Below are 26,595 nucleotides of genomic sequence, written 5' to 3'. Positions count from 1 at the left end.
TCATAGCACCTTAATCTACCACAGCCAAAAGCTGGAAACAACTCAGAAGGGCCAACAACCAGAGAATGGGTAAACACATGGTGCTATGTCCATACAATGGAATAGAAATCAGCAATAAAAAGAAATGAACTACCAACGCAAGCACTGACTTGGATGAACATCACAGAAATCATGCTGAGTGGAGGAAGCCAAACAAAAAAGACTACATACTTTCTCATTCCCTTCACATAAATTTCTAAAACAGACAAAAACTAATCTAAGATGAATAAAAATACAGGTTACCTATTGGGGGGATAAGATGGAACTTCCTGGGATGAAGGAAATGTTCTATATCCTCAAGAGGGTGTGGTTACATACCTTCATCCATTTGTCAAATATGCACAGTTAAGACATGCATTTCAGCGTATATAAATTTTACCTCGACAAAATAACTATCACAACAAAAACACTGGGGGGAATGGGTGGAGGTACAGATCATACAATGAGAGCAAAATGTTGATAATTATCAAAGCTGGGTGATGGGTACATGGGAGTTTCTTATAATATCATAACCATTTTGTAAATGTTTGAGAGTTTCTGTAATAAAAGCTTTTAAAATGCACTGGGGTCATGAGTTGAACTTTCACCTTTCATTTGTAAAAATGAAATCAGAAAAACCAGAACTGAATATCCTGCTCAGATATGTTTGAGCTGCTCAGACCAGAGGCAGCAGGAGGGGAGAGAAGTGAGATGAGAGAGTGGCTTCTCAAGATGCTGGGAGGGGTGGAGAGGGAAGATGGGGGAGGGAAGATGAAAGGGGATGGGAAAGGGAAGATGGCAAGTGGGAGAAAGAATCAAGAGGGCGCTGAGCTTCCTAGTTATGACCAGAGGTGTGAGGAGGGAGGGGTTGTCTTGGGATGGGTGTTTAGGGGACAGAACTGGGGGCTGAGCCAGGCCTGGAGCAGCCTGGAATCAGGGGTGGACCCTCAAAAGGATCTGTTAAGGTCACCTGCCCCTCATCTGGATTGTGTCCCTGTCACAAAGCCTGTTAGACAAAAGAAGGATGTTTGCCCTGGAGGAAACTTGGGTTGGAGGTGCCAACCAGAGAGACCGGAAGTGCCTTCCTCCTCGGCCATCATGTCAGCTGGGTCACCCTGAGCGCAAGCAGGAGGCAAGCTCAAGAGTTTACGGGGTGACACCAAGCCCTGGCCGAGTCCACTGTCACACATGCATAATGTATATTCTACCCAGGTACCCTGTGGGATGGGGGTCATGATCCCCACTTTCAAGACAAGGAAACAGCTATGAGCAGGAACTAAAGTCTGCTTGACCCAAAGCCGATCATGACGTGGCCCTCGGCCCAGGCAGAATCCTTGGGCTGTGAATACATCTCTCGACACCTGCTCTTTGTGCCTCAGCAGCCGGTGCATGGTTATGGGAGCTCCCAAGACACCTGTTTCCCCAGCCCCCCAAGACCTCCTCCAGCCCCTCCCAGGGTCACTGTCCCCAGGCACCTCCTCAAAACGAGCTCTTCCTGGCTCCCTGCCTTTGCCTGGGTGTGAGTCCTCCTTTTTGCATGGCTGGTACCTCCCCAGCCCTCAGGTACCTACTCATCTCCCTTCCCCAGGAAGGGCTCCCCAAACAGCCTTCTTGAGGTGCTTCTCCTAATATTTTTTGAAGCTCTTGTTTCTTCCAGGGCAGTTACACAATGTGAGAATATTTTGTCTCTCCACTGGAATTGTTTCCTGTTAACAAGCTCCCTTTTAAACAAAAGGATGGATAATAGTTCTCCTGCTTTCTTGCAGTGAATGTCTTAAACCTCAAAGAAATGGAGGCTCTGAGTGGGGAAGGGGAGAGCCCTCCGCAGAACCACAGAAAAACAAAGCATCATTGAAGACCTTCCATTTCCAAATTATGCAAAAACTGAAACATGGATTAGTTCCTGCCTAAATCCTAGTAATGGTGATGATGATGATAATGGTGGCACTGACAACAATTAGGTTGCCTTATCACGTGCCAGGGACTTAATATATTTATCTCTAATCCTCAAAACTATCCTACAAGATGGGGACGATTATATGTACACATGAGAAAAATGTAATTCAAAGAGATGTAAAATCACTCTCTGATAAAAGCCAAACTGAAATGTTTACACCTATTCTCTCCAAAGTTTTAGTTACAATGTCCCCTACAGAGCCCATTGAAACACACATATGTGCACACGCATGTGCACGCATGCTCATGCACACACACACACTCGTGCACACACACACACACACACACACACACACCTCTCCATTTCTCCCACTCCCCCCAGCTCCACGGTGTAACAATAAAAAGCCTCCAAAGCCATTTTCAAATCAAGTGGTAGATTTATTGGCTGTCTCTGTTATTCAGTGAGGTTAAAACGTCTCAGTGTAGGACACTCTAAACCTCGCTTTGGCTTCCCGTTGGGCTGCAAGACCAGCAACAGGTGCGCGGGTGGACAGTCAGTGGATGACAGAAGCAAACGGCCGCCGGCTCACATTGCTACAGTGATTTGTCCATAGGTTTAGAGAACATTTCGTTTGTGCTTCTTTCATAGCATCTTCCTCTTTTCAAACTCCTTCAGGAACAGAAGAGAGGGAGAAGAGAGAGGGGATAAAAAGATTAAAAGTCCAAATTACATTCACGGTCAAAATGATTCTAAAACCTCTTATCTTTAGGATCCTTTGAGCAACCAAAAATTATAGAAATAAGATGTACCAGGATGAGGTGATAGAACACAAAATGACAGCTTTCAAATGAGCGTGTGTCAGTCTGCATTTCACTAAGCTAGATGCGGAGCTTCAACTTTGTCTCCTACACGTGGGGGCTGAGGCTTTGAATTATGCTTGTTTTCTATGGCAGTGTTATCATTAGGAGCTGACAAACCTGATTGTGCTTATCCAAACCTTTAACGCTATACGTGACACACACCAGCCCTTTTAATAAGGCAATGGATTTGTTTAGTTTCTCAGAGAATAAAACTGAACACAGATTCAGTTCAGATTTAAACCAAATGTCAAGAACCTCAGAAATATATGAAAAGGAAACAATACTGAAAATCACATTTCTCTAGATTGTCACAATTAGAATGCAGCAAAATGTGTAGGTGCCTGCTGCCACCTACTGGAATAAAATGGTAACACATGTCTCTGATGTGAATTCAAGCATTTATTTGCTTTTTCCCTTCCTTCCCCTCCTTTAAATAAAATTCTTCACACACTCCCTAACCACCCAGATTTCTTTTAAACACTATGGTACACTGTGTCATATTCCACAAGACACAATCATGCAAGAAGTCAATAAAACAAGGAGTTCATTTTATTATCCCTAAGACAATGCCAAAGAAGATTATGCCGAAACATTGTTCCCTCCTGGGAAGACAATCGGGGCCTATATTCAGCATGTGCACAGTTTTGGTTTTTGTGGGGTTTTTTTGTAAAGTCTATAATCATCAAAAAAGTAAAGAAAGAGAGAGAGAAAGAGAGAGAGAGAGCCTTAAATGATCACTCAAAGAGATAGGCCAAAAATCGTTGCAAAGAGATTATGGAAGACACCAACTAAAAACTGAAAACCCCCAGCCTCTTTAGAGCTCCCTCCATCCTGACTCCCAGTTTTCATTTCTTCTTAGTCGGTCTTCAACCTCTCTCCCTGGGAAAAAACCTATGGAGTTAGCATAGCTATATCCTAAAGGCCCTCGATGGAAAAAAACAAAACACAAGGCAATTCTCTGCACAACCCCCAAAATGGAATTCAGGATGCTTATGGACTTGAAACGCTTTTTTGTATATCATACCTTACTACCCACAAAAGAGCAAATCTAGATGTTTGAAGAATAAAGTTTTTGAATCAGAACATTATTCCTTGTAATGCCCGATTAGAACATTAGGACTAAAAGGTGGAGTTGCTAGAGACTGTTAAGCTGCACACCGGAAAGAAAGAAGCAGAAGAGACCCAGAAGAGAACACCATGGTTTCCAGGCACCCTGTGTGGCCTCCCACTTTCAGGCCAGTAACTTCCGAGCACTCAGGCCACCGCTCCAGCTCACCTTGTAGATGGTGGTTCCCAGCTGTGCAGGGGACATGCTGACCACAACTCCGGCACTCTGCAGGGCTGCGATCTTCTCTTTAGCTCCACCTTTTCCTCCAGCAATAATCGCCCCTGCGTGACCCATTCTTCTGCCGGGAGGAGCAGTTAAACCAGCAATGAAGGACACCACAGGCTTGGCCTTGGGACCCTGGAAAATGGGATTTTAAACACTCTGATGAAGAAGTTGATCAAAACTGGACCTCCGACTCATGACTCTGCCAGAAAATGGCAAGCGGCTGGGGCCCTTCACTCATCTTCAATAAGAAAACAACACAAATATTGAGCTATGACTGAAACCACTGCATTTGCCTTTGCGATGACTTGACTCTTCCTACAAACTCAAAAAAACAATCCTGAAACAAAACTATTACCTGTTTAAGATATTAAACTTCAACTTCATCCGCACAAGCTGTTTTACAAATACATATGTGACTCTTTTGTTTGAAAAACAAAAAAGCACACTTGAAAATACATAAGTTATGTGATTTGTGATAACGAATTAAGACACAGATCAGGTTGTTTTATTTCAACATAACTCTGTCTTAATGCTTTTGCATTAAATCTACTGCAAATATGTTAGTTTGGCTGAAGTACAAGAGAAAATCTGGCCTCACACACATATGTACTTGGAAAAGGGAGAAGTATTTTAATATCTGTCAGATAACTGAGGATATTCTTTGGCACTATACAAACCTCTTCAAATGGTAACCTGAAACCATAGTCCTTTGTTACTTCAAAATCCATTCATCATTCTGGATCTTCTACCTACAATGATTTTGTAACATTCATTGGTCAGAAGGAAAATATAGGTTCACTGAGTTATGTAGATCTTCCAACTACTGATACATTTCATCATTCAACATCATCAAATCACTCTTCAGTATCACCGCCAATCTCATTAGAAAAGTCTTTAGTAGGGTGAAGTTCATGGTGGCAGAAACAAGTTTTCCAAAAATATACATTTGCAAGTTCAAACTTTATCACTGTCAACAAATACCGGGAGTTGTTTTCCTCGATACAGCAGGATTGCTTTGTTCATTTTTGAGAAAAGATCCGCCAAAGAAATACCCAGGTCTGAATAACCAGTCTGCCTGCCAGACATTCTTTCAAATAAAACTGGTGTTTCATGAAAAAAGCAGCTAGTTCAGCTCACAACTCAACTGGGAAAGTACTTTACTTCCCATTTCATCACAAAATACTGACGCCAGGGTCGAGACTTAATAAAATTAATAATTCTTACTGCTTCATTAAGGACATTCTTAAAAGAAACTGGCTTTTTTTAAAGTGCAAGTGCATGGCAGTGCAAGGTCACTGGCACAGTTCGCTTGGGCTGCGCTGACTCACGTGAAGGCACCAGCATGCCAGGCTCCGCGTGTCTGACGCGCTTACTCCAGCCCTGCTCCCACCACTCCTCCCTGCTCTTTCCCTCCAGGAATGCCAGACGGCTCTGCCTCTGGGCCTCTCTCTGCTGAGAAAGTTCTCCATCCTCCCTGGATACCTGGCAAATTCTGACTTAATTTTTAAGAGCTGGCTCAAGCCTCTTCTTCCCCCCTAACCTTTCCGACTCCCCCTCCCGCTCTCTCCGTAAGTGCTGGTTAGCTGCTCATCTTCTGTTCAGAGACTCCGCGGTGCCTCTGACACGTTTCTACGGTTACCCACAGCACACTGGCTGTAGCTTATTCCCCACGCGCTCCCCTCCTAAACTATGAATCTCTGAACGCCGGGACTACGTTTTCACTTATTTCTGTATGTCCAGCATCTACCATAGTAAAGAATTAAGACGAAAAGACTCTGTAAGTCATTTATTTATCCACTTGTAGGCTCTGCAAAGGATGTGAGCATCTGGTATTTGAGTGGCACCAGTTTCCACTGGATCCCTCTGTCCCTGTACTCAAATGGTGGGAATATTACACTAGAAAGAAACAAGATTAGGATGAACCTAGAATGTCACACAAATGTACACTCTGTCCTATTGACAAAGAAGAGTCACTTGAGATTTTTTAAGGAGCGAAAAATAGAATTGAAAAGACTATGAAAAAGTGTAGTCTGAGAACAGGATACAGAAATGAGAAGTGTGAAAGCCTAAAAACAGGAAGACAAGTTAGGATGGCATGACTAGAGTCCGAGCAGATGCCCAGGACTGTGGACTCTTGTTCTTGAGCCCTGCGACCTGACTCCTGACCCCTCACAGTGTAATGGAGAAGTCAGGAAGACCTGGGTAGGAACCTCAGCCCTGGTTGGTTTGCTGTGTGCCTGCCATCGGCAAGCTGCCAGTTTCCTTACTCATAAAAGGACAAAAACATCTAATCCGAGGGTCAAGATTAAACAACACCACTCCTGCAAATAATTACTGCCATCATAATGATGATAATAATAGTAGTTGTAGCAGGAGGCGACATTACTGAGTGTTCGCTCTGTGTCAGTTACTGTGCTAAGCGCTGAATATGTCACCTGAAATGTTCAACCTAGAATCTCGTACACAGTAGGTCCTCAATAAAACTTAGTTCCATAAGACCAACCAGGAATAGGAATACATGTGCCAAATGAAACAAAATGTAAAGCTTAGTTTTTCCCACTAAGTTCTAAGCTACTCAAGGGATTCATGTACTCTATATATGTTTTTAAATTATAGTGTACAGTTGGCCCTCCATATCCACAGGGTCTGCATCAGAGAGTAGAAAATGTTTGTGGGAAAAAGATTCCAGAAAGTTCCAAAAAGTAAAACTTAAACCTGCCACGCTAGCAACTATTAGCAAAGCATTTACACTCTATTAGTTATTATAAGTAATCTAGAGATAAAGTATATGAGAGGATGTACGTAGGTTATATGCAAATACTATGCCATTTTATATAAGGCACTTGAGTATCCATGGATTTCCGCAGGGGTACTGGAACCAATCCCATGTGGACACCAAGGGACGACTATAATGTCATATACCCTAAATTTTTTTTTTGTAAAAAGAAGTCAGGGGGCTTCCCTGGTGGCGCAGTGGTTGGGAATCTGCCTGCCAATGCAGGGGACGCGGGTTCGGGCCCTGGTCTGGGAAGATCCCACATGCCGCGGAGCGACTAGGCCCGTGAGCCACAATTACTGAGCCTGCGCATATGGAGCCTGTGCTCGGCAACGAGAGGGGCCGCGATAGTGAGAGGCCCGCGCACCGCGATGAAGAGTGGCCCCCGCACCGCGATGAAGAGTGGCCCCCGCACCGCAATGAAGAGTGGCCCCCGCTTGCCACAACTATAGAGAAAGCCCTCGCACAGAAACGAAGACCCAACAAAGCCATACATACATACATACATACATACATAAATAAAAAGAATGTAAGCAGACAAGAATAGCATTTAAAAAAAAAATTTTTTTAAAAATTAAAAAAAAAAAAAAAAAAAAAGAAGTCAGTTTTTACTTAAACTTCACAACCTTTCTGAACTCGAGACTCCAATAACATTTTACTCCAGTCTCCTAACAATTTATTCTTTCACTATTTGCCATTTACTGGTTCTTAATGTGCCAGAGGACTGTGCTGGGCACCAAGTATACCAGCTCCCTGCTCTCCATAATACAGTCTAGAGTGACAGTCAGGTGTTAACTGAGCACGCCCTGCAGAAGGAACAAGCAAAGGCAAGTGAGGATGAAAACAACCGGCACATCAGATGGGACACGGATCTGAAAAGGAGGGCCAGGGTGGTGTGTGAGGGGCTGGAATACCACGCTAAGTCTGCCCTTTGTCCTACGTGGATGGCAATAAGCAGGCTGGTGGGGGGAGGGCGGGGGGAGGGGAGGTGGAGGAAAAGAGGAGCAGAGATATCAGGACAAAAATTACTGAAGTAGTCCAGTTGAGATAAGATGAGAGCCTGCACCAGAGCAGAGGGACTAATTACAGGTGACGATGCTCTCAATCTCCACACACTGCTGAGATCTCAGAGACAGATCTCAGCAACTGAGTGGAAGCAAGAGCTGAGAGAGAAATAAAAGATGGCTCTGGGGTTTCCCTGGTGGCGCAGTGGTTAAGAATCCACCTGCCAATGCAGTAGACACGGGTTCGAGCCTTGGTCTGAGAAGATCCCACGTGCCGCGGAGCAACTAAGCCCAGGCACCACAACTACTGAGCCTGCGCTCTAGAGCCCGTGAGCCACAACTAGTGAGCCCACGTGCCACAACTACTGAAGCCTGAGTGCCTAGAGCCCGTGTTCCCAACAAGAGAAGCCACCACAATGAGAAGCCTGCGCACCGCAAAGAAGAGTAGCCCCCGCTCGCCACAGCTAGAGAAAGCCCGCGCACAGCAACGAAGACCCAATGTAGCCAAAAACAAAATAAAATAAATAAATTTATTAAAAAAAAAAAAAAAGATGGTTCTGAGGTTTCTGCCTTGGGAACTGCATGAAGTGTGATGCTGATTATATGCAACGACCCTTTGCACTTAGGGAATAGGCACTATCTGGGGAAGGATAAAGATGAGAAGAGCCAGGAGAATGAATGGAGGCCCTGGTGACTTCTGCGAGGGCAACGCCAGCGTGGACAGCAGATCCGACAGCAGCAGTAGCAGCAGCGAACAGCTGCTTACTCAGAGTGCTTACCACGTGCCCAGGGCAGCTCTCCTCTATGTTACTGAGCCGTAACATAGAGTCCTACAAGGATGCTGGGAGGGAGGCACTACTGTATCCCTATTTTGCCAGTGAGGAAACTGAGGCACAGTGAAGTTAAGGAACATGCCCAAGGTCACACAGTTTCTAAGCGGCAGACAGAAGCCAAACTGCTGAGGATCAGGGAGTGAATAAAAAGGGAAAAAAAAAGGAAAAGTAAGAGATCCAGAGAGTGAGGCGAACTTTTAAAATTACCACAGAAGAAAACCAAGTAGACTCAAAATAGCCCTTGAAAATTCCTTCAATTACATGTGCATCATTCTGTATATACTACCCTGCAGGCGATATTATCTGTTCCTTTAACTCTCCGTTACTCATTATTTTTCAGCGGCATTTAATTTTGATGCATTCACTCTCAATCTCTTTCACAAGCATAGACACCAGTTATCTCCCACCCTCCCGCCCGGCCTCCTGAAGATGCATCTTCACTCATTCGTCAGTGTCAGGGACATCCTGGAAACCATTCGAATGCTCTCCCCAGGTCTTTGCCGCAGTGGTCCAGAGCACACATTCACTGACTGGGGGCTGGCAGGCACCAGGCTGCTTCCGTCGTTACTGTGTCCTCTCTCTCTCTCTTCCCACCACCCTCCTTCACCTCAGGAACAGAGCTTAATTCCCTTAAGTGAAATTGTGATACAACGCCACACTATTCTTTTTAATTCGAAGGGAGAGGCAACAAGGAAAGCCTTCAGAGGACATAGTTAATAAAGCTTTTCTACTTGACCTTTGAAGCGAAGTGCTACTCTACAAGGAAAGACTGAAGCTAGAGGGAGGCAAGCTCCTGGAAAAGGGTATAAAGGACAGGATCTTTAGAAGGTCAGCCTTGACAGAGAAAGAACACACATCCCGAGATCAGGAGAAAGGACACCAATGACAGGTGAAAATGGAAATACGCAGGTCAAATGAGAGCTTTCGGGCTGATGGCCTGGAAGTTCTCCCTTCAGCAGGAGGCCAACTGACCTACCACAAAGTGTGAGGAGATGCCTCGGGGGAGGATTCATTCGAGAAGCAGAGAACAGGCACCAGGGGAAACGGGGAGGAGAATCAACCCAGAAAGTGTCCCAAGTTCCCTGAGTGGCCAGTACTCCAGGTGCAGCTCAACAAGGTTTAACTTTATCTTTCACGTTTGCTTAAAAAATTTATCTTTGAAAAAAACACAATAACTTCTAAAACAAACGGGTGATATTATTCAAGGGCAAAGAGCTATATTTTTCCAAACCCAAACTTACTGAATTATGCTGCCTCAAATATTCTGCAGCATTTTCTTCTGCATTACCACCAATTTCGCCAATCAATATGATGCCTTCTGTGGCTGGATCATTCAGAAAGATTTCAAGGCAGTCAGTAAAATCTGTTCCATTGAAAGGATCACCTCCAATGCCTGGGAAAGTCAAAGAATATTACCAGCTGAAAATTGGATGAATCATATAATTTAGGTCAGCAAATGCTGTTTTACCTGATTTCTTATTTTGCCTACCCCCTTCTTACCAATATTTTTAAATGTGTCATCACTCTTGCATTTAACATTTAAAAATCACAAAATGCTACATTTATTTCTGCTTATAATATCACATGAATGCTAAACGGTGGTGGGTTCCTGTTAGTCACAAAAACAGCCCTCTTTTTAACTCCTTATCAAGACTCGTCCCTCCCACAAAATTATTTCTAGATAGTTCTTTAAAAATGAGCATTCTATACAGTTTCCCTAATTAGGAGAACTTTACTTCTGAAAACACATTAGCTTTTTCAGGGATATGAATTACTGTTTTCTACGTTATAACTTTTAACTTTGTTGACTTCTGGTGAGTAGTTCATTATCAGTACCTTGTGTATAATAGACAATAAATTCTGAAATTAAAAATTATCTGGATTAGCTAATCTGGGTGTGTGTCTGTCTGTGTGTGTCTGCGTGTTAACATTACCTTCACTGTGGTAGTTCGTTGTGATTTGTTATTTTCACATGAACCGCAAACCTTATTACCATATTGGAGACTTAATACCACATTGGAAATAAATATTGCACATTTGTATTTCTTCTACAGTAAAAAAAAAATGAACATTTTAAGAAAATGTGTATTTGTGAGAATATCTTCTCTGATTAAACATTTAACCAATTTCTTTGCACAAAGTAACTATTTGATGAGGGACATTGCAGAGGAACCACTTGCAAGTTAAGACGCAAGTCCCAGTGAGGGGAGGGGGGGTGTTTTGACCCCTCTAACCTCTGACCCAGAGTGGGAGATGACAGAGACCACACACAGGGGCTCCACTATAAGCACATGGCTTTTTAGCACAAGTACTTGGATAGGACTCAAGGCAATGTTCCCTACAGACTGGCTGACACTTATAAATTTTTAAGTTATAAAAATGTATTTTATAATAAATAAACAAGCAGGACTGGCTTCCTACTCTTCAACACACCACTCAAGAATGAAACTGAGGGGCTTCCCTGGTGGCGCAGTGGTTGAGAATCTGCCTGCCAATGCAGGGGACGCGGGTTCGAGCCCTGGTCTGGGAAGATCCCACATGCCGCGGAGCAACTCGGCCCGTGAGCCACAATTACTGAGCCTGCGCATCTGGAGCCTGTGCTCGGCAACGAGAGGCCGCGATAGTGAGAGGCCCGCGCACCGCGATGAAGAGTGGACCCCGCTTTCCACAACTAGAGAAAGCCCTCGCACAGAAACGAAGACCCAACACAGCCATACATACATACATACATACATAAATAAAAAGAATGTAAGCAGACAAGAATAGCATTAAAAAAATAATAATAATTAAAAAAAAAAAAAAAAAGAATGAAACTGAGGAAGAGAAGCGGCATCCACTGAGTGCCAGCCACGTGTCACGTACTGTGCCTTAGCACACGTCGGGCCCGCCATTTCCTAATCCCTCCAAACTCTCTGTGACATGGCAATTATTACTCTTCGTTTACAAATTAAAAACAGAGGCTACAGAAGACAGAATTGCCAACTCTATTTCAAAATCTTTTCTTATTTTCCATCACGCTAAGTTATCTTGTGTCATAGATTGTGCTTCTGCGCATAGAAAAGCTCAATTAATGTTTAATAGTGATTTTACGAATTTGAGTCTTAATAAAAATACTACAGGGTTATATTTTATAAATTTTTATCATAAAATGCTGCCTTTGAAAAGCCTCTAAAAGATAGTCTAAAAGTTTGAAGGAATATTTATAAAATGAGATATTTGCCTGGCTTTTGGCAACAAATACCAAGATTATTTCAAAATGTAAAATCTTTTTTATATTTGTAAGTGGGAGGCAGTATGATGTGGCAAAGAGAGAGGTTCCAGGGAGCTCAACCCTCCTCCACCAATAACGCTACCACAGGACTACGTGCCAGCTCAGCGGTGCCTCAGAGGGTTGCCTTAAGAGTGAGATAATGATTGGCAAAGAATTCAGTAACTGTGAAGCACTGAGTGACAGCTGGTAATGATAACAAAATGCTAATTACAGTAATGAAAGTCCTATTTTGAAGGACCATTTCTTCCCAGAAAGCTAAGTAACAGCTGTTTTCAAGGCCTAAGGCTCTCCAGGAGACACACGTCCCAGGATGTTTGTTCTGAAACTCGGAAGTCAAATCCCAGACCATGAATCTTGAAAATATAACAGTCAGCTTCACGTATAAGCAAATTAAACTCAAGATCACAACATCTTTTTAATAAAGTGGCATCAAAATCTCTCACAAATAATCAAATCAATAATTATCATTATACTTATTCAGTGAAGACACTGAACTCCAATAAAATGAGTTTAGCAAAAAATCTCTCACCAATGCACAAAGACTGCCCCAATCCAACTTGTGTTGTTTGGTGAACCGCTTCATAAGTCAGGGTGCCAGATCTGGACACGATACCTTAAAGAAAGAGAATTCAATAATATTAGAGTGTGTTCATACGACTATCATACAGTAAAATAAATTACAAACACAGGTATATATAAAACCCATTTCACAATTTGTCATCCAAATAAACGATAACGTCAGGTCATGAAATAAGAAGAAAAGGCCTAAATTATAGCAGGGAGGTTTTAAAAGTTAGATAGAGAAGAAAGTGTGTTATTAGTTAGGGTTGTTTTATGACCATAAAAGCAGTTAAGAGAGACCTAAAGTCTTCCACGTAAAATGACTGCAGACATGCAGTAAAATGGAACAATAAATCTATAAAAAGGTCCATAAAGAAAAAAAAGAAGGCATAAGTTTCAAGTATTAATCTTTGGCTAATAACCCTGATTTAGGAAAATAAATTCATAGTTAGGCTGGCTGTCTCCTGACCACACAGATTCCTCAAGACAGAGCCCTGTTCTCCTACGCTGGTTCGGTAAGAGACGGCCAGTGCTGTTGGAGATCCTGCAGTGACTGTCCTTCTTGCTGGACTGGAACCTCCAGGGGGTCAGTAAACAAGACTGTTTTCCCCGCACCTGCGTTCCCAGCATCAAGCACAGTTCAGGCGCAGAAGGAGCTCAGTAAATACGTACCAAATGGGTCAATACTGAACATCAGTGGAGAACCACCACCCTCTGAAACAAAATCTAATTCCAAGAGTTTTAAGACCATTCACTAACTGGATCCTATTCCACGACAAATGACAACCACTAACACCAACCCCCATCTGTCTCATCTGTCAGTTTTTCCCTATTCTTAGAGCTTTCTTTCTATCTACACCCTCTCTCCTTAACACAGTCCCTCCTCTGTGGGACCTTTCATAACTGAGAAGGTTAGGTAGGTCATGCCTATGCACGTATGCATTTGGTGCATTTAGCTTTTAAATAAAGTACAATCAGTAACTTAATTGTATATCTTTGTGTGAATTACCTAGTCTCCTTTCCACTCCTGACTCTTATGAATAGAATTATGATTGATTAATTGGTTCTTATGATAGAATTATGTTCTTGTTCCGGCAACACCCTAGATTACTGGGCAGCACAACTTTTATTTATTCTAGTCTTTTAACGGATCAGTATAATAGTGAATAGTAGCACTAGGATTTTGTCATTTTGTCATTCTTTTAAGGGGCTTTCATCTCATTATATAAGTGATATATGATTTATATAAATGCAAACTGCATACATTTAAGGTAATGAAAGCAATGTTTTTAGGGTAAATTACTCCTGCCATCCTTAAAGTATATATAGTAAAAGAGACTATCACTTAAAAATATCTATCATAAGGATACTTCTGCTTCCAAAAAGCAGAAGTATTTTCCTGTATTCTTCCTGCTAAGTACAAGTAAAAACCCTGGACGTCATATCTAAAACAAATATAAGAAATCTCTGAAAGATGGAGAGAAGGCAGAGTCACTAGGGACCTCGAGACTCAAGCAGTGACACAATGGTGAACAAACCACAAAGAGGATAAATCCAAAGAGATTCCCACCAAAACTCCTAATAAATAAACTTCAGAAAACCAAAGACAAAAAAAAAATCTTGAAAGCAGCAAGAGAAAAATAACACCTTACCTAAACAGGAAAAACAACTCAAATGACATCAGCTTTCTCATCAAAACCCATGGAAGCAAGAAGTGGAACAACATTTTTTAAGTGCTAAAAGAACTGTCAACCTTAAATCCTATACCCAGTGAAATTATCCTTTAGGGATGAAGGGGAAATAAAGACATTCTCAGATGAGGGAAAAGTAAATAATCTGTCACCAACAGTTCCATCATAAAAGAATGGCTAATGGAAGTTCTCTAAAAAGAAGGGAAATGATACCAAGAAGGAAGAACACAGCAATAAGCAAAACATGGACATAGATAAAAAGACTTTCTCTTGAGTGTCCTAAAAGGAAGAAATAAAACTGTCCCTATTTGTAGATAACATGATTGTCTACAAAGAAAATGCTAAGGAATCTACCAAGAAAACCCATTAGATTACAGCAACATTGCAAGATACAAGATAAACAAAAATCAATTGTATTTCTATACATTAGCCATGAGCACATGGACACCAAAATTAAAATACAATAAAATTTACAATTGCTTTCTTAAAAAAAAGAAATATTTAGGTGTAAATCTAACAAAACATATACAGGACTTATATGCTAAAAACTACAAAATGCTTGTGAAAGAAATCAAAGACAATCTAAATAAATGAAAATATACTGCGTTCATGGATTGGAATAGTCAACATGTCTATTCACCCCAGATTGACATAGAGATTTAACACAATTCCCATCAAAATCCCAGCAAGAGTTTCTGTAGATAGAGACAAGATCATCTTTAAAATTATATGAAGTAAAGGAACTAGAAGAAGTAAAATAATTTTAAAAAGAATAAAGTGCAAGGAAGCGATCGACCTAAAATTTCAAGACTTGTCACTTAGCTATAGTATCAAGATTGTGTGGTACTGGTGAAACCCAGAAACAGACCAACACAAATATGCCAACTGTTTTTCTGACAAAAATGCAAAAGCAACTCAATGGAAGAAAGATGATCTTTTCAATAAATGGTGCTGAAGCAACTGAACACAAGTAGATGAAAAAGAACTTTGATCTACGTCTCACACCTAGAAAAATTAACTGAAATTGGATCATGGGATTTAAATGTAAAACTACAAAACTTTCAGGAAAAAGAAAGGTATGTAAGGCTAGGCAAAGACTTATTGGTCCAAAGCATACTTCACAGGAGAAAAAAATTAGTAAGTTAGACTTCATCAAAATGAAAAACTCTTGCTCTCTGAAAGATCCTGTTAAGAGCGTGAAAACACAAGCTACAGAGTGGGAGAAAATATTTGTAAGCCACATATCCAACAAAGTACTAGTATCTAGAATATATAAAGAACTCTCAAAACTCAACAGTAAAAAAGCAAACAACCCAATTAGACCATGGACAAAAAAACATGAAGAAACACTTCACTGAAGAAGATATACAGATGACGGACAAGCACCTGAAAAGACGTTCAATATCATTAGCCATTAGGGGAATGTAAGTTAAAACTATTACAATGAGATACCACTGTACACTTATCAGAATGGCTAACATAAAAAATAGTGACACTACAAATGCTGGCAAGGATGCAGAAAAACTGGATCACACATACATTGGTGATGGAAATGTAAAATGGATAACAATTTGGCAATTTCTTAAAAAACATGCAACTATCATCCAACCTAGCAACTGCCCTCCTGGGCATTCATCCCAAAGAAATGAAGACTTGGGTTATATAAAAACAAGTACACAAATGTTTATAGCAGCCTTACTTGTAACAGTCCCAAACTGGAAACAATCCCAATATCTTTCAACAGATGAATGGTTAAGCACACTATGGCACATTTGTACCCTGGAATACTACTCAGGAATAAAAAGGAATGAACTACTGACACAACAATCTGGTGAATCTCCAGAGAATTGTACCCAGTGTAAACAGCCAATCCCAAAAGGCTACATACTACATGATACTATTTATATAGCATTCTGAAATTTAAAAATTTTAGAAATGGAGGATTATTAGTTTCCAAGGATTAAGAAGGGAGTGGGAGTAGGAGGGAAGTGGGTGTAGCTATAAAAGGGCAAGATGAGGGATCCCTGTAGTGATGGAAAAATTCTTTATGTCTGTATCAATATCAATATACTAGATGTGACATTGCATTATAGTTTTGCAAGATGTTATCATTGGGGGACACTGGATAAAGGGTACACAGAAATCTGTCTGTATTATTTCTTACAATTACATGTGAATTTACAATTATCTGAATATAAAAAGTTTAATTAAAATAAAATTTTTAAAAAGGATGTAGAAGTCAAGTATGTAACATGGTTGAGAGTAAAAAAAAGTCTAACATAAGTGAAAAAAATATTGTATCGTTAAATATCAATTTGGAATCCAATCTCTTTCTTCAATAACATTCAATTAGCTGTTATACAGTTTCATTAGCTATCATTAACACAAACTAGAAAGCCACTATACTATTGTACTGCTATCATATTACATTATGTCCCATTCAGAAATACCCAAGGAACTGAAAAATCCTTCCTTTCCCTAAACTGTTAGCTGAAGGATTGGAAGTCAATGAGGCTTCTGAGAACATTAGTACTAGTATCAAAATAGGAATAGTTAGTACAAAAAATCATCTTTTCTCCTTCATCTCCTTGAAAATCTTGTAGTGTCAAATATTTTCTTTTAGGTGAATTTTTTTCTAAATCGTCTGAATTAAAGGTAGTCTCCCAGAGGACTTCCTCTTCAATGTGCTATGGCCATCTGGAGAACCAAGGTCTAAAGGACTTCCCTGAACTTTTCTTACTTGTTTTTGAGGTTTACGGGCACCTTAGAAAGCAGGGTAGTGATCAGAAAGGCAACGCAGTACAGGGCACACCTTATTCCATGCTCACCTAAGTCTACAGTAGTAGCCATTCAAAGCAGACTGAAGAGTAAAGAGTATTCAAATATGTGCAAAAGCATCAGTGCCTATGTGGATCAGGCCCCGACTAGAAATCAGGTGGCCTGTGGAACTCCCTGTATCCTCCCTCATAGGAGAACTTGGTAAGTTCTCTACTGGCAGCAGGGCTGACAGCTCTAAGAGCCACTAGTAATAAAGAAAAATCATGACCTTTAACCCAGTCCTGTAAACTACACAACTGACATTTACTGACTATGTTTAACTATTCTTACTTAGTATTTACAGTCACGGTTTATAGATAAAGTACTGTAAACTCTATTATGGTGGAGAAACAGTATAGCTTAGTGAGAGTTAGGTGTGAAGAGTCTAAAAACAGCCATAATGGGCTAACTCTGAAACGTTAATTTGGTTATTTCCTTGAGGAACTAAACAAGCAGCAGTACAATTTTCCCAAAACATTTTGAGGAAGCCTATAATATCCACTGAGGCAAAGTAATTCTGACAGAAAACAGAAAGACTAACAATAAAAATATTCACAGTACGTATACCTAACAAAGAACTTATAGTCAGAATATTTACAGAACCCCCTATAATCAACAATTATATAAAAATTATATAAAAAAGACTACCCAATAAAAAATAATGTGTAAAAAACTTGAACAGATAATTCACAACAGAAGATTTATAAATGGCCAATAAGGACATGACATCATTAGTCATGGGGGAAACTCAAAACCATAATGAGACATCATTTTACTCCCAGTAGAATGGCTAGAATTATAGACCAACAATACTAAATGTCTGTGAAGATGTGGAATGACTGGAACATTCATACAGCGAGGGTGGGAGTGAAGAATGCACAGTCACTTTACAGAACTATTTGGCAACTTCTTAAAAAGTTGAACATACTTTGACTCTATGACTTAGCAATTACATTCGTAGGCATTTAACCCAAGAGAAATACCCCCAAGAAGACCTGTACACAAAAGTTCACCTTAACCTTATTCATAATGAATCAAACCTGAAAACAACAGAAACGTTTGTCAATGGGAGAATGGACAAATTGTGGTATTCAATAAAATATTACTTAGCGATAAAATAAACTTAACTATTGATCCATGCAAACACATAGAAGAATCCATAGTGTGCTGAGCAGTAAAAGAATCTTTAAAAAAAACCCCAAAACATCTTCACTGATTCTAGAGAATTAGTGTTTCTCAAACATCAATTCAGGACATAGAATCAATTCACTATAAAACTTCCCTGGTAAATTCTCTTATAGTTGAATTAATTAAAATGAATTTGATTTGCAGAGTCAAATTCTCTTTGTGAGTTTTGAGCTTAGGGCAAGGAATTATGTTTTTAAGCTATAAGAAATATATACTCACCAATTCTTCCTTTCTTGTGAATATGGCCAGGCATGATGCCAATTTTGCATTCTCCAGGCTGAAGGAAAGTAATTCATAGTTTCAGAAAAGTGAAAAAAAATTGTAACCCCTAGGTCATACACACAAATATACTTGGACTGATTCAAAGCTAGTTAGCCTTCAGAGGGCTTATTTTTGTTTTGTACACTCACATTGATGACTCCTGGGCAGTTTGGCCCAATCAGCCTGGTCTTTTCCTGGCGCAGCAGTTTGTGCTTGACCCGCACCATGTCCTGCTGTGGGATACCTTCAGTGATGCACACGACCAAGGACACTTCCGCCTCGATAGCTTCATTAATGGCAGCAGCAGCAAAAGGAGGAGGGACATAAATGACAGACGCTGTTGCTCCGGTCTGTTCTTTGGCCTGAAACATTAACCACGAGGCACTTTATTATTGGTTAAGTCAGAAACGTTGTAAAAGAAATTCAATACCATGATTTTAATGATGTCTTGGGGTCAGGAAAGGACATCACCAGGAGACATCGGATGTCTTCATTCTTCCCATTAACAAGTTCACTTTGCTGTCAGAAAAGAGCAGAGTAAGCACGGCCTCCTTTCTGCCCCCTTGGGACACCCTTCTGAATTGAAAGCTTCTGTGACCTCCCATTCCCTCAGGTGACAGCATGTCAGTACACCTGCAAGCACTGCCTGATTTGCATCTGTGTCCCCTCATTCCTGGGCCATGTTTATTTCTGTTGTTCTACAAGGCACTTACCACCTATTCAGTACCAAAGACCCTGCACCTCCCCAGGAGAAAAGGACTAGTGAGCCCCAAGCTCCAGAACCCAGCTCTCAAGCATCTGTTTAAAAATACATCAAACTTAATGAACAATATCAAGAGGCAGCAAAATGAAGTGGTTTTTTTCCTAGCTGTCAATTTTTACTCTAAATGCATGCTGATTATAAATAAACTAAAATACACATGCATAGATGGCCACGGAATAAGAATGGGTCAGATAAGGTTAGCGTCTACTCTACATCACCCCTCACAATGCAAAGCACTGAAAGACCATCAGTTTGGCCACGGTTCTCTCAGTGGTCTTTACATACTCTCTACATGTAGCAATACAGATGTAGCCTTCTACCCACCTCCACGTGTGGCCATGTCTCTTCTCCTGAAAGCAAGCTCCTTGAAGACAGAGACTGTCAGTGACCTCTGGCTCTCCAAGAGTGGCAGCATCTATTCTGTGAGAGGCCCTGAGAGAGACTCTATACAGGCCTCGGATAAGGCTTCACCACAACCCTGCATGCTTAGCATCCCCAGCTACAAATCAAGATGCTGAGGCCAAGAAATACTAAATAACTTGCACAAGGTCACAGAGCTAGGAAGTGGCACAGGCAAGACTCAACAATAAGTATATCTGATTCCAAAGCGTCAGTTCTTTTCAGCTACAGCAGGCTGCCTCCCTATAAATGTTAAAATGTAACTTAACCAAGATGTAAATCAAAACTTTTTAGAAGGCTGTGCCAGGGGATTCATAATGGATACAAAAACCAAGTCACGGAACATACAGGTACAACTAGAAGGGACAGAAGTAAAAGGCAGTGTCTTTGAGAATCATCCCCAAATGATTCCCCACATTCCCAGCAACTTAGGGGCTTTCTCTACAGCACCCCTAATAAAAAGAGGTATCTTGACAGTGACAGAAGAACAAGTCAAAGGATGTTGACTTGCCAGGGGTTAAAAATAATTCAAAACAATGTTTTTAAAAACTATGTTCAAGATGATAACAGAGAAGTGGGGACCAAAGGAAAAAAGCTAGGTTGGAACCAAGTGTAGGTATTTTATGGAAAATATCAATACATCCCATGGGTTCATACCCCGTAAGGCTACAAATACTTTCAGCAGCTGGACTGTGACGACAGGGCCTGTGCTGGCAAATAATGCTGCGTGAAAGGTGTCCCTCCTGCTCACTCAGAAAGCTCTGTGTAAGCGCAGCCTCGTCTTTAAAATGGGGATGATAACAGCACCTCCCTCGGGCTTGTGGTTCGGCCTGAATGAGGCCATGAATGCGAAGCACCTGGCACAGTGCCTGGCAAAGCACCCACTCGAAGCGAGTATTAGGGTAGGGGGTGGATGCTGACACGCGCACTTCTAACACCCCAGAAGAGGAAACGGTAAGGAAAGGAAAATAAGCCAAACAGAAGCCAAGCCACAGCACTTCTTCCCTAAAGGGCTGATGTATACCTACAGACAAAGATGACCCGGGCTGCGGAGAAAACATCCTGAGCCTACCTGACTAAAGTGAACACACTGGTTTTTACCGCAATTCAAATTTCTCTAGGTTACTGGAATTTTAAAAAGCAACGGACTCTCCCAAAAGGGGCACAATTAAGATCTTGAACCAAGGTGTGCTAGCTCTTCCCCTGCTTTTCTTTTCTTGCCAAACTCAGGTCCCATTAGTTACCTCCTTCACAGTACTGAAGACCGGTAAGCCCAGATGCGTCTTGCCTCCTTTCCCTGGAGTGGTTCCTCCAACTAATTTGGTGCCATATTCCAGTGCCTGCTGGCTATGAAAGGTGCCCTGAGGGGAAAAAGCAAAAGACTAATGAGAAAAGGCAGGCTGGGGAGCCTAAAGGCAATCTTCAGCAACTTGGAAAAGAAAAACAAATAGGTTATGTATTTCCCAGCAAACAGCCATAACACATATCCAAGCATTCTCATCACCTTATTGAACACAGCTTTCACCCTTGAAGCTAAGCGGGCCTCTGCAGGGCCAAAATAACTGTTTTTTTTAAGGAGGGGGGTCTCTTTTCACTCTGTTTTCAAATTTGGTTGATGATCAGAAACCCCCTGGTGTTTACCTGGAAAGAACACCTCTTTTTCACTGTTCCTCGACTCCTGATGTCCTCACATCCATCTTCTACTCAGTTTAAAATCCACAGCCAATCACTATAATCACAAAACCACCTTGGCTCTCTCTCACTTCAACTTGCACATCTGGCAAAATCACAATCTTGGTTAAATCCAATTCTCCACCTACTCTAAGACTGCACATGCGCCACTGTACAGTAGCTGGAGGAAAAATAAAATAAAACCATGTTAACTGGTCTCACTTTAAATTAATGATCCCAAACCTTAAGGGAGCCCTTAACGCTGCCCAGACAGCATCCTGGATGTCCCCATCCATTTGCTCTCCCACCTCAACCTCGGCACTACTGACATTCTGGACACACTGATGCGCTGCTATGACAGGCTGTCCTGTGATTTGTACAATGTTTACCTCTACTCAGCAGATGCCAGTACAATGCCCTCCTCCCTACCCCAATCAGCTATGATGACCAAAAACACCTCCAGGGATTGAAAGATTCTTTTTCACTAAGCTTCTGGGGCTCCTCCTCCCTGTTTTTCCTCTTCTCTTTCTTTCTCTTCCTAGACTTCTCTTTTTCATTTAAATGTGTGCCCTTGGTGAGTTCACCCCTCACCATGGCAATAAATATCATCCATATGGTGACCTCTCCCAAACACACACACACACCTACCACATACCTAGCTGAGACCTTTGCCTTGAACTCCATGCTCACACTGCCAACTGCCTACCTGACATCTCCACTTGCAGAACCAGGAGGCATCCCAAACTTAATGGGCCCAAAGCCGAGCTCCTGATCACTCCCCTCCATGGTTCACCCCATCTCAATTAATGAGAACTCCACTCCTAACAGACGTTCAGACCAAAACTACTCAAGTCATTCTTGATCTCTCTCCTTCTCTTATATCTCAAATCAGGGTACATTAGTCAATCTTATTGCCCTGCTTCAGAATGTAACTGACAACATCTCACCCCTTCTACTGCTACCGTCTTGGTCTAAGTCACCATCAACTCTTGACAGAGTACTGCCCTTGCTCCCTTTCAACCTATTCTCAACACGGCAGCCAGACTGATCCTGTTACATGTCACTTCTCTGATCAAACTCTGCCAATAGTTTTCCATCTCATTCACAGCAAAAGCCAAACTCCTCACACTGGCCACCAAGTCATTATTCAAGCTGCCTCCTCACATCAGAACCCCTCAACGGCCCGACCTCGCTTCACCCACTGTTCTCCCATCGCTCATTCTACTCCAGTCATGCCGGCCTTGGGGCTGCCACATACAGCAGGCACGTTCCCACCTCCTGGCCTCACTGTCCCCTCTGGCTGGAACACGCTTCCCCTAGACATCCACTTGACTCACCCCACAGCTCCTTTAGAGCTTGACTCAGAGGTCAAACTTCCCCTGAACATCCACCATAACTGCCACCACAACCCCACACACATACAGACACCTCCCTTCTCTGGTTTAGTTTTTCCATAGCACTTATACTTTCTAACGTACCACATAATTTACTCATTGATTTTGTTTCTCTCCCCCGCCACTCCATGAAGGCAATGATTTCTATCTACTTTGTTCACTGAGAGATGGCACCTAAAGCAACACATTACATACAGTAGGCACTCAATAAGTAGTTGTTGAAAACTGAGTGGATCTATGCGGTCATTCTACAGGGACCAGAAAATGCTGACTCAACTACTCAAGTTCTATTTCTTAATTCAACGTCTTCATTTTTCAAAACAGGAAACTTAGTCCCAAGCATGTTAACTGACTTATCTTAAGTCAGTGATGGAGTTTTGGAAAGGACCTCAGATCAGTGCTCTCTCTTTAGAGAAGTGCCATTCAAAGTGTCATCTGTAGATGCTAACGGGTCTGCAGTGAGATAAACGCAAAACGAAGAAAGAATGACCAAAAAAAAAAAGAAAAATCTAATAAAGAAAACAAAAATAAGTGAGAATGTTTCCAGACTTTTATAGCAATATGATATTGCTATGACTTTTACAGTATTTTGTAAAAACTATTCATCTGCATTAGATTGGTGATAAAACAAAGACACACCCAAACTGGTCTTTCATTCCAGATAGTTAGAGCACTACCCTAGACTACCACACTGTTACATAAATTCCAATGGACAAATTTTTAGTCCTAATGTAGTGCTTAAACAGGGATAACATTTCCCGTTAATAAGCTTCTTTCCCGTAATATTCCCATTATCACCATCCAGTGCACAGTTAAGAATAGTGATAGTTTTTAGCAGCTCATAACAGCCAGTTCAAGAAATACCACCCACTGGAAATCTGCATTTTTGGGATTTGCTCTGAAATACAAATATTCCTCACTCATATGTGGAACAATGTGTACACTGAAAAAAAAAGAACTAATGAGACAAAATGCAGATTCTCTACAGAGATAAACTCTAAATTTCAGACCTCATCATTACGTCTATAAACAGAAACTTAAAACCAACAAATCTGAGACAATTAAGGCTCCCAATTACTCTAAAAACAAGTGAATGAGAAATAATGTATTTGCCAGTAACTCAGAGACACTGAAACCAACCTTGGATTTCAATATTTAGGCAAATCATCATCTAATTTATGAAGCAGAGACAGTTCCAAATAGTGCTTATAGCATGGACAATGGTTCTTAAAAAAAAGGTCAGAGGTTAAAATGTTGTAGGATTGTATAAAGCTTAGTAAACAGAAAAACAAAATCATACATAATAAACTTAGGTGGAGAATTTGGGTTAATCAAACATTTGATTATATGCTAATAAAATTAACATCTATCCAAAAAGGGACTAAATATGATTTTAATTGGCAGAGGAATGATAAAATGTACTTCATATCTTAGATGAGCATCAACTTTCTTTAGAAGGTATACATGTGGAAATGATATTCATAAAACATATGGCTATCAGAATAAGTAAACCAATTTTACCTATGAACAAAATTTCAAAGTTTGGGGTGTTTCTTTTTTCACTGACAGTGGATTTTTTTTTTAAGACAGTAGAGGAATGGGAGAAAAAGAAGAAAGGTCCACTGCAATTCACATTTTTGTGCCCAGTTATTTCAAAAAAAAGTCAGGAAGCAAAAGGACATTTCACACGAACAACCTTCTAATCAAATTCATTTTTTAAAAAAGAAGTACAAAATTTTAAAGCAATTCCTAAGTACTTTAAAAGCAAAAGTTATAGAATTCTGGATATTTAGGTATCATCCTCTAGATCAGGGGTTAGTAAAGTATGGCCTGAAGGACTTGACTTGCCATTGGTTTTGTGAATTAAGTTTTACTGGCATACCCATTCACTGACATATTACCTATGGCTGCTTTTGCTGTTCCAATACTACCAAGTAGCTGTAACAGAGACTGCATGGCCTTTTAAGCCTAAAATGCTTACAGTCTTGTCTTTACAGAATACGCGTGCCAACTCTTGCTCTAGATCACCAAAACACTGCAGAATGGACGTGATAATTCTTTTAATCATAGAAAAATCATTAACTTTTCAATTACACAAAAATCATTAATCGCTTTTATTTTGCCATATCTCCTTTAATAATGAAGGAAGGGATACTTTGGGTTAAGGCTGATGGCTATCTTCTAATTGATTTGGTAGTATTCCCTCTTTTTTTTAAAAAAAAATCTGTGCATCTACTATGGTGAAACCATAAATGTGTACAAATGTTTTAAAGGGCAACTTAGCAATAGCTGTTAAAATTTTAAATACACAGAACCTTTGACACCCATTTTTACTTTTAGGAATCAATTTAACAGACATATATGTATGATATATATTATATACTGTATAATTTGTTTATATATATATGTGTGTGTGTATATATATATATACACACACACACATAGAGAGAGAGAGAGAGAGAGAGAGAAAGGGAGAGAGAGAGTGTTCTGTAGAACAAACTGTAGAATGCCCATTATATAAGTGTACATATGTTTGTATGAGCAAGAAAAATATCTGGAAGGATACATGTCAACTTGGTATCAGAAGGAATTCCAGAGCAGGAGAATGGTAGGAAGGAAGGAAAGGAGATTCTTGTTACATTTTTTTGTGGAATCACATCACAGTTATATTTAAACTTACGTATATTCTATGATGTAGGCAGAGGATAGGGAGAGAGAATGAATATAAATGAAATACTTCAGGCTATTTTGCCTGCTATTCCCCTGAAGACCATTTGCCCAGAGAGTACAAGATGGGAAAAATCAATGTACTACTTCCTCTGCCCATCACAGTTCCCATGAGCCTCTCTGGGTTTGAGCATTTTCCCACACTGATCTGTGCTTAGCTGCGAATTTTTTTTGTACAAGGCCTAAACACAAGCCATCTGCCTTACCTAGTGCTTAATTAAAGAAACAGTGATCTGTTCCAATGTTGGAGAAAAACCAGTTGTGTTATACTTGCTGAAAGAAAATATGTGGGTTTCCAACATAATACTGTACTCCTAGGGAGGGATTTTCAAGGTAACATTAAATACAATTTTCATCTTAGAGGCTGACTATAGCACCTAACCCCCTCCTGAGATACAACTCCATTGCTGTACTGTATACTCTTCTGCTACAAACTGTATTATAACTTTTGTGACTTTAAAACAATAGAAAATAATTCAATGTTTTTGTATCTCTAATATACATCTTTTAAAAAGTCTTGATACACATACCTGTTTACCAGTGAAACCCTGGCAAATAACCTTCGTATCTTTATCAACATAAAGATGCTTCCTGGAAACTGTATAGGAGCAATGCCGAATTCCATTCTGTTGCACTGAAAAGTAAAGAAAATATGACACATTATAATTTTTCCAAACTTTTGGACTATGAATTTAACCTGGTGACAAAAAAAAAAAATATCCTCTAATTCAGGAGCTATCTTGTGATAATGGCAACTTTAAATGTCACTTTTTAAATAAGATGTATTAAATACAAAAACTGATTAAAGAAACAAACAAAAAAAGACACTGTTCTAGTCTCCAGAATCCCCTCTTTACTGAGAACAACAATTTTGTAGCTTTTTCTGAACTGAGAAAGAAAAGGTTAAGTTTATAATTTTTCTTCCTCAGAAAGAAACCAGGGGCTCACATAAACAGCTCAAATTAAATCCAGGAACTAAAAACTAGGTATCACTCTTACTAATAATGTTTACTAAACAGCCACATGCTTTCCCCATTTGACCCAACATTTTTAAGCCCAACATCTATACGCAAAAGATGAGTTAAGAGGCAAACTTTGTCAGAATTACTAAGAACTACTTTGCAACTCATT

At 40.5% G+C, this 26,595-nt stretch overlaps 1 protein-coding gene across 1 annotated transcript in view; it reads right to left on the bottom strand.

The window, feature by feature from the left end:
• Nucleotides 1-2,331: 2,331 nt before the first annotated feature.
• SUCLG1 (succinate-CoA ligase GDP/ADP-forming subunit alpha) overlaps nucleotides 2,332-26,595 on the bottom strand; it is a 33,477-nt gene continuing 9,213 nt past the window's right edge. Inside the window, exons 2-9 of the mRNA XM_036873337.1 lie at nucleotides 25,995-26,098; nucleotides 20,917-21,033; nucleotides 18,660-18,872; nucleotides 18,469-18,526; nucleotides 12,522-12,605; nucleotides 9,963-10,114; nucleotides 4,052-4,240; nucleotides 2,332-2,584 (exon numbers count right to left, since the gene is read on the bottom strand). Of these exons, the coding sequence (XP_036729232.1) occupies nucleotides 2,558-2,584; nucleotides 4,052-4,240; nucleotides 9,963-10,114; nucleotides 12,522-12,605; nucleotides 18,469-18,526; nucleotides 18,660-18,872; nucleotides 20,917-21,033; nucleotides 25,995-26,098 (944 nt within the window). The 3' untranslated portion in view covers nucleotides 2,332-2,557. The remainder of the gene's footprint in view (nucleotides 2,585-4,051; nucleotides 4,241-9,962; nucleotides 10,115-12,521; nucleotides 12,606-18,468; nucleotides 18,527-18,659; nucleotides 18,873-20,916; nucleotides 21,034-25,994; nucleotides 26,099-26,595) is intronic.

This window comes from Balaenoptera musculus, chromosome 13, assembly GCF_009873245.2.
Source record: "Balaenoptera musculus isolate JJ_BM4_2016_0621 chromosome 13, mBalMus1.pri.v3, whole genome shotgun sequence".
In the NCBI taxonomy this organism is placed as follows: Eukaryota; Metazoa; Chordata; class Mammalia; order Artiodactyla; family Balaenopteridae; genus Balaenoptera; species Balaenoptera musculus.
The sequence above is the reverse complement of the archived record's forward strand: the minus strand, read 5'-3'. Positions and strand labels throughout refer to the sequence as shown.